We start from the raw sequence: 13,553 nt of genomic DNA, 5'->3' as shown, positions 1-13,553 counted from the left end.
TATGCAAGAGCATTATCTTCTGGAACAGTTACCAAAATACTGCCAAGTAGGTCCCGTGTGGAAATAATCACATCCTCACTTTTCTTTAAAAGCTAACTGATGCTCTTCAGAAGGTAACTACGTAAGACTTTTTAATCCCCCTCTCCCTTCAACCCCCCAAAAAACCAAAACTGCTACAACATCAAAAGGTTTCGAGGTTCTCCTCCTCCTCCCCCCCCCAGTACTGTCCATGACATTTTCAACTCAATTTTTTTTTATTTTTTATTTTTTTAAGCCAGCATCACCTGCTTCTTACAAAAGCTTACAAAAAGATTCTGTGTTTTGCTTGGCTTGTTTCTCAAGGTGCTTGAGTTTAGGTTCATTGGGATAGGTTATTTCATTTTGCCAGCTGCCAAAATATATTCTCCAAGTGTCCCAGTCAGAAGCTGGAAGACACCCTAGGACTTGCAAATATCACAGGATTCCTACTTCACAGATTCCAGGTTTCTTGCCACTAATGTACAAAGGTTTACAGTTCTGGTTTCTTTTTTTTTGTTGGTTTGTTTTTGTGTTGTTTTTTTTTTTTGGTTGGTTGGTTTTTGTTTTTTGGTTTCTTTTTTGTTGGTTTTTTTTTTTTTTAATTAATAAAGATTTATTTAGGAATTGGAAGAGAGCCATTAAACAAGCAAAAATAAAATAAGGGTGTGAGAAGCAGCATTTTAAGCCTACCAGCAAAATAACTTTTCATTTGAATATAAAGAGGCTTTTTGTAGTGCAGCTGCAACAGGAGAGAATTACTCACTCTGTAACCCAGTTAAGATACAAGCTTGAGGGCACTTTATTTTTTTTATTTTTCTCTCTCCAATGAAGAAAAGTTTCTGACAAGGTTGTTCTCGGTTTTCATTTAAGTAAGAGACAAGTTTTCATTAAATTATGAGTGAACTCTAGAAGGTGTTTTTTTTTTTCCCCACTAAATAGACTTCTCATAAACAAACTTAATGAGAAAAATAATAGTTTGTGAGAATTTCTGCATAAAAATTATCCAGATTTTTCTGGTGCCTCTACATTTAAGTATTTCTTCTAACATTTTTGTTTCTTTCTACATCTTTTTCAACAACATAAAAGGACCATGCATATTTTCGTTAAAATAAAGTGATTTGGTTACATTATTAAAAGCACATGTGGTACATAATCTAGAGTTTAAATTAAGAAAAGTAGGTTTAAATTAAGATTGGGGAGTTGTGAAATGGGGAGGAAAAACAGCAAGTGGAGTCAGATGAGGACAGTTTCACAAAAGTGACTGCAAAATTCATCTGTGCACTCAAAAGTAGAAGAACATGAAGAAACAAGTTATACATTCAACACTAGCTGCCAATGCTCATTTCTTACACTACTGTTAAAATTGTTATTGAAATCTAAATGATATGCTGTTTTCCAGCAGTGGATTAGCAGATTTTGGAAAATAATGTTTAGTAGAAATTTAACCAATGCCAAAATAGTAGCAGTATTTTTACTACTGCTCATTTTATAGGGAGAGACACTTCAGAGAAACAGTCCCAAAGTTTTCACAATAGAAAATAACATTAATGTTCGTAACAGACCAGTATTACTGTTACAGATGCCAAACTTCTCCGTGGCCATTAAGGAAGCTGACTGCATGTGCATGTGTTCAGATCCATTAGCTTTTTTTACAAACTGGAGGAAAGGATGACCACAATCAAACACAAGATTACAAAGCGAAAAGGCAATCTTGTACACCAATGCCCATACCTTGCCCTCTTCACAATGCACCTCTTCTTCCCCTTTTCCTAGCCAGAAGTAATTTCCAAATCTCTACCCTATCACATGGCTTTCAGCAGTAAAGGGTTGCTTCTGGAAGCTCCCCATATTTCAGCTCAGAACTCAGGTTTCTCTTTTCCGTTAAAAGTTCTCCTAGTTGATCTAGTCAGCTGCCAGTGACCAACAGATTCCAGGCTGTTTTGACAGCAGCAAGGAACTACTGCTCTAGTTCTGACAACATATGCTAACCCCAGAAATCGAATAGAAAAAAAGGACCTTAGAAATTTGGAGTCTTCAACAATGACAGAATAGTTAAAAAGCCTCAAACACATGGACTAGAGTAGAAAAGAACACAGGATGGAGACTGAAGATAGCAAGACTCTCAGACTTTGTAAAGACCAAGCAGGAGCTGGAGGGCAGACAGCTTTAAGTTTACGGCTAGACCTACTAAGAGCAAGGCAGTATACATCGTACAAAGCCAAGCTACCCAAAATAGTTACACTGGACTACACTGAACTCACAAGAAAATAGAAAGCAATCTTCTAGGTTCAAGTCACTTGAAGCCTAGCTTCCAATGGGAACATACAGACAGTACACAGTAATATAAATAGCATTCAAGGATCTTGCATTTATTTATCCACATCTGGTGGTACAAAATGAGATGAAAGATGCCCATAAGGAAGAAAACACGTGAAACAGGGTAGGAGTATAGTCTGTGACAACTACCTCTTGTCCAGGCTCTGGGCACCACTGTAAAGGGCCTGCTCTGCCTTCTTGATACCCCTCCTTCAGGTATTTATGGACACTAGTGAGATCCATCTCAGCCTCCTCCACTCCCAGAAGAGCAGTCCCAGCTCTCTCGACATCCCCCTGCAGAAGAGGTGCTCCATACCCTTCATCTCCTCAGCAGACTTCTACTGGATTCATTTTGATGTGTCCAGGTACCTGTTATACCAGGGGTACAGAACTGGACACAGGACTCCAATGTGTCCCCACCAATGGCAAGTACAAGGGGAAGGATCTCCTCTCTTGACCTGCTGGCAGTATTTTACCTAATGCAGCCAAGAAGAACATTAGCCTTCTCAGCAACAAGGGCACATTGCTGACTCACGTTCAGATATCTTTATCTAAACATACAAAAAATATCCTAGCATTTATAGATAAGATAGCCTCTGCTACAGTTGACAGCTGCCAAAATATTTAACATCAATATTTGAGAAAATATTTGAGAAAATAAGCTTCAAAAATGGAAAATACTGTGTTTGTGATTTACTCATAATTTAGGAACCCTTTCCTAATCAAGGATGTGGACACAGGTTAGATGACACTTTAGAGAAGTGTCTCAGATTAAGACTATTTTGTAAGTTTTATAGTTGACAGACTCAAATTCTTGTTCTCATTATATACTGCATTATCCAGTTCAGAATTGAGTGTCACTCACAAAGCTCTAGAAGTTTCTGGTCATGTTTTTAAGAGCAACTTCAAGGAAGCCTAAGTTGTCCTAACCTGCTATTCTGTTATAATGTCAACAGCTTTTGACATTAACCTGCCTCCCCACTCAAAAAAAACATTAAAAGGAACAGAAAAAAAGGAAAATCCATCTAACATGGATCTTACTCACCCAGCTGAGTGCTGAACTTAAAACTGGTATAAGGTAGAAAATGTAAACAAACACCCAACACTGTGAAAAGTAGAATAGGTTGAGCATAATCTCAGATCAGCTTAAATGCCTCATGAAATCTCATTTGTGGCTGGAATCCACTCTCCTCCCCAGTTTTAAGTAGTTCAAAGTAATTAAATACTTCTTGTAAACATCCTTTAATCAACCCAATGGCCTCCTTATCACGGGATAAAGATAATGTTCATTTTATCTGTGACATCTTAAAAGCTTCTGCAAATTGTGGACTCTAGCTCTCCATGACACAGAAGAGTTGAAGTTACCTTCAAACAACTATGGAAAATAAGGATATCCTAGCTTGAATATTAACTAAAAAATTTTGTCATGCTATTCCAAGCTTAAAAGCGCTACTTAAAAGAAACTGTATTAAAATAAAGTCAGAGTGATTTTTAGAACAACTGTAGAGAAATATGAAAATAGGATCTCTACATGCTGATTGCGATGCTCTGGCTTTTGAAAAGGAATCCCCAATTTACATCTGAACCGGGAGAAAGAAGTGTTAAACAGGAATTTAGGCTGTATTGGAAAAAATCTCCACAGAGCATTGTAAATGCTATCTTCAAAACAAATCATTTATCAGCTACTCATTAAGAAAAGTTACCACAGTATTTCTACATGAGATTATACAACCCCACACCCATGTAAATGGAGTCATTCTGAACTGAACCTCTATAGTTGATAACAACTATTGCAAGCAAAGAAAAATGAGATTTTTTCTACTCTTACACATGTATTTGTGCTTTTGTTTTCAGCCAGGACAGACATGTTTGCTTTCCTGCTCATTTTGGAGTGTACAATCTAGAGCAAGGAGATACGTGAGAGATTTAAGGAAACTGAGACAGGTCAGCCTCATGCTACTAGAGTGAATTTTGGAATACCTGTAAAAGAAACTTTCCTCTGCACAGAAGCAGTGGTGCTGAAAAAGTTTCTTCAGTGAACAGTTAAGAGAAAGGCACTCAAGAGTTCTAAAGGACAGTGTAGCAGGAATACAGAAAACTACTACAGAAAAGAGGAAAAAAAAATTAAGAAAAAAGCGTTTATAGACTTTTGACTCCTGAAAGTGAAGGATGGACAAAAGAAATCCAAAAAGCTATATTCACTAGATGAGAAGCGAGAGTAGACTCCTTGTGAGGTGTCAGGAACCTTCCCAGAAGATTTAATTTAAACTTCTATCCCAAGGAATGAAAAATATTTTTATCACCCACTCACCAATTATTCTGGTAACACTTGAGACTGTGCTAGGCTCAAATAACCAATAGAAACACGCTGTAAAGACCAAACAACATTTGAATTTCTGCTACAGTATCAGAAATAAATTTGCAAATGTAGATGGACTGCATTTTGATTTATTTTCTTATATGCAAGTTGCTTCACAGAAAAGCCAGATGAGCAGCCTGGACTGGCCAGCAGTATTTTCACTAAGTGACTCCCTCCCCATGCCCTATGCTTTAGTTGAAAAATGGCAATGGTGGTGGAGGCATGAGTGAGGCAAAGGAAACCTTACTGTGAACTATGCCAGCGTAAAAGCAAGACAGCATGTTTTCCAGCCCAGTCATTAACTAGCATTGAGTAGCTAGTAACAGAATCAGTAGTTTCCCTTGCACTCAACAATTAACATTAGTTCACTTCTCTGCATTACACAACGTTTGTCTATCTGATTCATTTTTACACAAGTGAATTGTGTTCTCTTAATTCTGCATTTCACTCTCCAAGAAGATAGCACAATCAACTAAAAATAAATAAATGATTTTTAGAAGCACCTGTTGGGAGTGTAAAAACCCACAGCTGTTTTCTCTGTGAGCATTCAGTGAAGTACAAAAGTAAGAAGAGCTAAGGTACATTACTCACTCATCTCTACACTGTTCTATTCAATGCAGAGAAAACCAAGTGGCTTAAACGATCCTGTAGGAGGACACAAGCCAAGGGCTGTGCCCTGGGTTCTGCTTCTGGTTGGCAGGAGGAAGAGGTCCAAGCTAAGCAAGCCCAAAGACAACCACATGGAATTTATCAGCAGTTCACCCAGCAGGAAAAGGCCAGTTTCTATTATAACTGACACCTGACAAAGAATAAAGACCAACAGATTAATTGTTAAAAGTGGAGGGGAAAAAAAAAAAGATTAAGGTAAGAGTGGGAAAAGAAAACATCAGTAGCTTTGTGCATTGCAGTATTCAAAGGAAGTGAGCTGCAGCCAGAACAAGGGAGAACGAGTTCTCCCACTATAACTATTCCTACTGAGCTGAAATTAAATATTTATCACTGTACTATGTGCCCTTTTAAAGGCTCTGATTGTATTGTATAGAAAATTTAAAAGCTCACAGATATAAAATCACACACACTCCCTAAGACTGAGATCTACAAACAATCTACCTAAAGTAATATGCTTACAAACAGTGAACACAGTATAGCACAAGAAACTGAAATGTCAAATTTGGCTGTTGGCAAGACTGAGAGGAATTTAAATTTTATTTTTTTATTTTTATTTTTTTTTTAAGTTGCAGTTGATGTGAACTGAAGTTATCATTTAAGACCAGCATTTTAAACTCCAGAAGTTGTAACTATTTTTCCATTTTAATCTTTGTTTTGAGGAAGCTAATAGCAAGAGGCTTTCAGATGCTTTCACATACATCCTGATCTAAAATACCATTCAGTCTTGAGAAAACAGGAAATTATTAAATATGGAATATAAACGCTCTTTTCCTCACTGAGGCTTGCAATCCTAATGTTTAAACATGCTCTAACAACCTACAGTTCTACAGTGGTGGTGCTACAAAAGGGACTTGGTACTCCCATAAAATTGTATACTTCGTCATCGTGAAGTACTTCACACATACACAGTGCTGCATGCCATTCTGCTTATAATGAATATTTCTAGGCATTGAGCTTTTTGTTGTCCTGTTGTTTTTATTCTTCCACGCCCGTGGAGAATGAAAATAAATTCTGTATTAAACTAAACAGAATTAAGAAGGGAAAAGTAACCAGTAGCATTCTATATACTTTTGGGCTATCAGAGCATTTGCTTTGTATTGGTTCAGGACAACACAATATTGATTTAACCAGAACTTGTAACCATCCATGTAATACTGCTCTTGATTCTTGAATAATTAATACTGCCACAGTGCAGAGAAATCTTCCAGATAGAACAGGAGTAGCTTCCCAGCTCTGGTGAAAAATCACCACTGCTTTATCTGTGATGTAAGTTTCCACACATTAATGATTAGCAGTTGCATTTTCCATGTCTTGATGGCTGGAAAACTTAGATTAAGGAAGTGATGGGAAGCAAGCATACAAATAGAAATAATTGTACTTCCATCCCCCAGGAATCTCATTAGCTCTGGCGCTAGCCACCACACTGGGCTGGAATATTTTAACAGGATAACAGCACTGCAGTATAGACTCACTAAAGACTTGATTGCACAGACTCAGGAAAACGGCACAGAGCTCCCTGAAGAAACACCAAGTAAATACACGTGGAATACACTGACTGAGAAGTCATTTTGGGGTATTTAATAGAGAAAGTTCCTGAATGAAGCTATTCTCTCACGTCACTATCTGCCAAAACAGCTCCATCAGCTTAATGCAATCTGAATCCACTGCCTTTTGGATACTTGAAAGTAAGGAAGCTACAGTTATAGATATGTGTACTTTAACATCCCAGTACTCAGCTACCTAAGAATCAGTAACAGGCTTACCATAAGCAGCAACAAAAGCACCAAGTTACAAGGGATAAGAATGCATAACATAAGATTGAGGGAGAAAAATCCAAGTTATTCAAAGAGAAAGGAAGACACTAAGATGCTGAAATTTGTAATATAGTCACTTCTACGCTTAGAGAAAAGACTGGTCAAAGATATGCTTCAGTACAGCTCCTGCTTTCTCCTTCCCTAGGAAAGGATCAGGTAGCAAAGATCATTTCTTCTATACCAGGGTGGTCTAGCTAACATCTCAAAGCCACCTCACAAGATCTGTTTTATGTGATTATTCCCCAAGAGGAAAAGGCTTCCTCTTGCAGGGCAGGGTGGGGGGAGAAAGAGGTTCATGCAGGATAGGGAAGAGCCCATCCCCCATTCAAGTGCAGACATGGCAGTAACCAAGCCCATACCAACACACCCCTGACAGTGCTCGCAGCCACCTTTCTACAGTAATGCATTTTTTACCAATGAGCTTCTAAATTAAAAAAAAAAAAAAGTGCTGAACAAAATGTTTCCCTTTCTCTACCACCCAAAGTGAGTCTGTTTTGCTGTTTAAATTCTCCTGACCTAGTTTGGGAAGCAGTACTCAGTTGTCTGGCATAAGTTGCTGAGTGAGAATTCTCATCTAGAACCTATCAGATTCATGTTACCCCGTTCCATGGCTTCAGGAAGGCTCAGACAGTAGGCTATCACAGCTTTACCTGATCTTTGGCATCTTGTCAGCATGATTGTGCTCCTACATACTACTAAGCATCAACAGTCAACCGATATTTTGCCCCCTTAGACCAGGGCTGCAAGTATGCAGATGCCAAACAAAGGTGCTTTTCGTTAGTATGAGCTTGTGTGATCCAAGTCTTTAGAGTCAATTCAATGTGTTCAATAAGCACAGGCTCAAGCTTGCACCAGAGCAGCTATAAGATGAGGTAGGATCACTTCCACGATGAGGGATGTGACATTTCACCGTTTAGCTGTAGTGCAGCATTTCATTTTCTATAGAATATAGGAACAGAAATATCTCTTCTACTGCTCCCTTGAAAAAGGGCACCATCTTTATACTAGCACGCTGTGAGAGCCCTTCTGCCTGTTTCAAATAAAACACACCAAGATTTGAGCATTTGCCAAGAAGCATCTTTCTCTGCTCTGCCAAGAATGAAGAGTATAGGACTAAGTTCAAGATCTGGTTCACAGGAAGTCACTGGAAGGTGAATCAGGATTTACATGGTGCTGCTCTAGGCAAGTGCAAGAACTTCTCTTGTGAGAACAGGTTAGCCAGAGGACAAGATAACACTTAACAGCAACACCTAGCAAAGCAAGAACCTGGCTGCTGGCTTTGAAGTATTCATTAACTAGTCATGTTCTAACTGAAAACTCCTCCATAGAATTCCGAGCAAGACAGAGAGAATCTCCATATCAAGTACCAAGGAACATCATCTCAAATGGAAAACTCAGTCTTATGTGTTCAAGAAAGCCCTGTGCAAGATGGAAGGCTTTCTGAGTTTTAGGTGACAAAAGTGTTTCCAAGGAACTTAAGTCCTATTGAACACCATCCTGTGGTACTCAGTGGACAGTATCATTTGAAGATAAGTGCTCTTTGACACAAAGCTGTTATGGCTTAACTATGAACTCATGCACTAGATGAGAGAGAAGGAAAAAAAAAAAAAAAAAAAAAAAAAAAGAAGGTTAAGCATATACGTGATGTGGAAAATAAGAATGGTGACCCATGTATCTGTGAGTCATAAGTAAGAGGGGAGGATGTTTTATTGAATGTAGGGCAATCCATCAGGAAGTTCTAACCCACATAGAAGCAGGTCTTTCTTCACTGAACGGCAATACCTTGCTGTCTTGCACAAGGTTGCCTCCACCAACAAATGCTCTCAGAACAGAGTAACAGTACTTAAATCAAGAACATTGTACAGGGAGCACAAAATGGTCCAGCCATCTATCTTCCCTGCAACACACACTGTGAAAGCAAATACGCCTGCTCTATGTGCATGTTTGATATTTATCATATTGCCCTGTATCACAGCACATCCCTGTAATCTAAATAGTCAATGTTTAGAGAAAAAGAAAGCCATATAAGTAGTTTGTATTTTATTTTTGTTCATATGTTCTTTTTTAGAACTTTCCCCTCTCTTACTCAAATGAACTTAAAAAGTGGTTTTGGGACATCAAATTAAGACTGCCACCATCTCATCTTTTCCACCACCACCAGCCTACAGATCCCTTCTCTTTTTGCATTTGCTACTTGCAGTTCAGGGAGCTTAAGTATTTGAGAAGCAAAAAATCCCACTGCAAAAGAACAATTAGGCAGCAGGTAAGCTTTCACTGGCATCTTGAAACCACCAAGTACTTAAGTAGCTCAGCACTATTTTCAGCCTATTGCAGAAGGATCAGAAGAGTAAAGATCTAAATATATATATATATATATTTTTTTTTCTTTTAATTAATGTTTCCTAATTTTAGGTTTGCATATTCTTACATCACAGCAGCAAACACAACTGACAAGTACACAGCTTGCTAACAAAAGCTATAGGATCACTGACAAAAATCAAGGAAGAGGATGGGAAACAGTTCCATTGAACCTGATCCTTGCAGTGAAGTTGAACAAGAATGAACAAGAATTGCACCAAACAGACCTGAACTGAATTGTCCTAGAGTCTAACTTTGCAGAGAATGTTTTTCTTACTTCCTAGTCACCTCTGCAGAAATTAATTATAAGTTAATTACATTTTTTCCAATACTAGCCTGACTTACACCTAATGCGTTTGATCTAAAAGTAAACATATTAAATACTCTCTCACTCATTCTGGGATGATTCCCAACTTTGTTCTTAAGGTGTTTTCTAGCTACCTTAAGAAGGAGCCTAATAAAAATCAAATAATAGCCTTGTTGAAGACATCAGCCAAAAGCAGAATTAATTCCTGTAAGCTATTATTTATCCTTGTGAACATATAATAAATAAGAAAAAGCCCAACTCTTAGTATCAGTGTAAAACAGCTTTACTGTTTAAACTGAATATAAGTCCTAGACACATCTGTGCAGTGCCATATGAAATGTTGTTCCATCAATAAAGTAAGGATGGACATGCAGTAAACCTTATTATGCAGGAGAAAGAAGCTCTGTTGCCCTGGCCATTGTGCTTTCCAGAGAACAGAGTAGCTACTGACTGATGTCTATTGGACCGCACAGAGCAAGGGAACTTCCCCCAGCACTACTGCAGACCTCTGTGCAGCCATGCAGCACACACACAGCCAGCACTGCAGCACAGCCTCCTCACTGCTCTTCTTCTAAAAGCAAGCACTGCAGAAGTCTGCAGCCTATGGTGGTTGGTTTTTTGTGTTTTTTTTTTTGTTTGTTTGTTTGTTTGTTTTTTTAAGATAATGGTTTGATGCTTATCAGGGGAAAATGAGTATTCTGATAAGAATAGCTTAAGATCACCTTCCCAGAATTCCTTCTCCCTTACCAGATGGAAAGGTGGACAGGGAGGATGCTTTCTTTAAGACCAGTTAAGAGCTGAACTCCGTTCCAGTTTGGTTACCTGAAACAACCTAAGTCCAATGGCTTGACACTACATTAACCAGGAGACTCTAACCTGCTCTTGTTTTATGACCTGAACTTAGCAATTCCTTGTTGTTTTGTAGTTTGTTTTGTTTGTTTTTTTAAATCTCTTCCTTTCTGGAACATCTGTGTTCTAAAATGTTGGGAAAGTTGAACCTGTGCAAGGAACGGTTGGAAGAACAAGTCACATGCAGTCATCTGCATTCACAGTGACCTCACGAGTCAGGTCACCATTACTTGAAGTGATATCCTTGTTTTTTCTGTCCTGCACTGCTAAGACAACAGAGTTACTGTTTTTCTTACCCATCTTCACTGACAGAAAGCAAGCAGAGGTGGCAGAGGGACAAGAAGAGAAGAAGCAAGCCAAGCTGCTCATTGGTAAGTTACCTCAGGGTCACAAGCACAGCACTGGTAGCCCTCTGCAAAGCAGAACAGGCTATTACCCACAGACAAGGCTCTGTCCTTAATTAAAGCTGGTTTACTACACAGTTGAAGAAGTTTCCTCTTGGAGGCTTTACGGTCTCTTTGGTGGAGATACTGTGTATCAGGTTAGCCGAAAGACACTTTATCCAGGCAGTTAAGTCGGCCATTTGATCAGATATCAAAATGCGTGAGTAGAGCGAAGGGCAAAGTAGGATGAAAAGGAACCAGTTCTCTTATACTGAAAAATTAAAACAGATCCCCCTTCCAGATGCACAGGCTTAAACCCCATGTTCTAAGGACCCTCCCAGAGTTATGCGGGAGCCAAAGAGAAGAGGAAGAGAGAAGAACTCAGTCCTTTATCTAGTATTTAACCAATTCCTTCATTTCTATTACTTTGCCCCAAATGGAATTTAACTGAAACCTGTTAATTCAACATGTTGAAATCGAAAATGTCAAGATGCTTCACACTGAAGCACACCTCCACTACCAAGGAAGCGGGGAGGAAAAAACTTCTGTCAACCATTTCATTTTTTTATCATTGAATGCCATTTAGTTCCTTCAAATAGGAAGATTAATAACCTGTATCTAATGCCTATCACCAGCCTAAACAAGCAAGAACACGGCTCATATGTTTTATACTGATGCTAGAGATATCTCCGAGCAAGACACTTAGTGAGCCAGACCTGTCTGAACACTCCCTGCTGAACACGACAGGAACAAGCCCAGCTTTATCACTGAAGAGCAGAACTCTTTGGATTACGAAGTGAAGATTAAGGAAAAAAAAAAAAAAGAAACACCATCACCTTATGAAGGCTTCTTCCAAGTCACCAAGAAGAGCAGTCTATCAGACACAAAGATGCTTCCCTGATTCCCAACACCCAAATGTCCAGGAGTCACAGCACTGCAAACCCCCTACGCTGATCAATAATTAACGCCAATGCTCGCACCTTGTGTTTACAGAGAAGAGAACAACTGACAGGTCATAGCTGTGGTTCTAAGAGGGAAGGAGAGAGAGACGGACAGAGACAAGCGAGTAGGATGCCGTTCTCTGGGCCAGCTCGGGGAAGCTGCGGCAGCGCTGCGGTCCAACAGCGAGCACAGCCCCGCACCAAAGCCCCCCGCCCCGCCCCACGCCGGCTGCTCAGCGACGTGAGCGCAGACAGCTCGTACCAACGCAGTTCAGACCTCAACCTGCAGCAAGAGCTCCTCTGAGTAAGCACGCAACTCAGACCTTGAAGCAACGCGAATCCTCGCTGCACAGCACCTGATGTGGACTTCAGACAACAGTCCGAGGAGTTTTCCCTGCGCTGTCCCTGGCTCGTCGTTCCGAGCAGCCCCGAGGCTCCTCTGATCTCGGACCGCAGACCCCTTACCTCCCTTCCCGCAGGGAGCTTCGCCGCAGCCGTCTGGCCAGCCAGCCCGCGAGGTGCGGGAACGAAGAGCGGAGAACAAAAAGAAGGAGCTGCCGGCGCCCCTGAGCTATCACCCAGCCCTGAGCGCTAGCAGCCTGCCGCTTCCACTGGGACACGACCCCGCCGAGACGAGAGCCGGGGACGGCTGGAGACAGCCAGCGACCAGATTCCTGTGCAGTCCGGTGGCAGTGAAGTGAGGAGGAGGAAGGAGCGGAGCGGACAGAGGCGGAGGGAGAGGCGCGGGGACGCGCGGAGCGGCGGGAGGGAGCGCCGTGCGTGCGGCCGGCGTGGGAACCGTGCGGGAGGCAGCGCCGCGGGGCACCGAGAGCCCTCGCGCCCTCGCACCCGCCCGACGCCAAGCCCGGGGCCCCGCGCCCGCCGACCTACCCAGCACCACGCAGACCACGTCCAGCGCCACGAAGGGCAGCCGCGTCCTGTCAAACATGCTGGCGGCGCGCGGCGGCTCCTCCTCACGCGGTGACAGCCGGAGCCCGAGGGGCGGGAGCGGAGGCGGGCAGGGAAGCTCAGCCGCGCCCGAGCCGATGGCGCCCACCCCCCGCCGCCCTGCGCCCGCACTGCGCTACTGCCTCCACTGCGGCGCCCACCGCGCTTTAAGGGAGGCGGCGGGGGGGGGGGGGGGTGGGAGGAGGTCGGAGGAAGGGGAGGCGGGAGCGGAGGAGCACCGCCCGGCCCCCACCCGCGGCCGGCACACCCCGCACGGCGGACGCAGCCGAGGTGCCGGCCCTGCCCGCCGATGGCGCCCGCTCCGCCCCGCGGAGCAACCGCGTGGGGCGCGGAGCTCCTCCTCCGCGCGGGGGGCGGGCGAGGTGGCGGACGGACGGGGCGGGGCCAGCGGATCCGGAGTGCGCGCCCCGCCTCGCCTCGGGCCGCCGCCGTCACTCGCTGCTCCTCACGCGGCGCGGCATTTCTCCCAGCGCTGTGGCAGGACGACGAATGCCGGGGCGGCATCGGGACCCTCTGCGTCCCGAGGGAGGGGATGAGCGCGGGCCCGGCGCCATGGGGGCGCGGCGGGGT

General features: G+C 42.5%; 1 protein-coding gene across 2 annotated transcripts in view; it reads right to left on the bottom strand.

Annotated features, from left to right (window-relative positions):
* The window catches only part of PLPP1 (phospholipid phosphatase 1), a 55,642-nt gene extending 42,565 nt beyond the window's left edge, over positions 1–13,077 (bottom strand). Inside the window, exon 1 of one of the 2 annotated variants that reach the window (XM_052670615.1) lies at positions 12,906–13,077. In XM_052670615.1, the coding sequence (XP_052526575.1) occupies positions 12,906–12,963 (58 nt within the window). In that variant the 5' untranslated portion in view covers positions 12,964–13,077. The remainder of the gene's footprint in view (positions 1–12,905) is intronic. The other variant, XM_052670614.1, reaches the window with a different exon arrangement.
* Positions 13,078–13,553: the final 476 nt, after the last annotated feature.

Source organism: Tympanuchus pallidicinctus, unplaced genomic scaffold (assembly GCF_026119805.1).
Source record: "Tympanuchus pallidicinctus isolate F22 unplaced genomic scaffold, pur_lepc_1.0 scaffold9, whole genome shotgun sequence".
Classification (NCBI taxonomy): domain Eukaryota; kingdom Metazoa; phylum Chordata; class Aves; order Galliformes; family Phasianidae; genus Tympanuchus; species Tympanuchus pallidicinctus.
The sequence above is the reverse complement of the archived record's forward strand: the minus strand, read 5'-3'. Positions and strand labels throughout refer to the sequence as shown.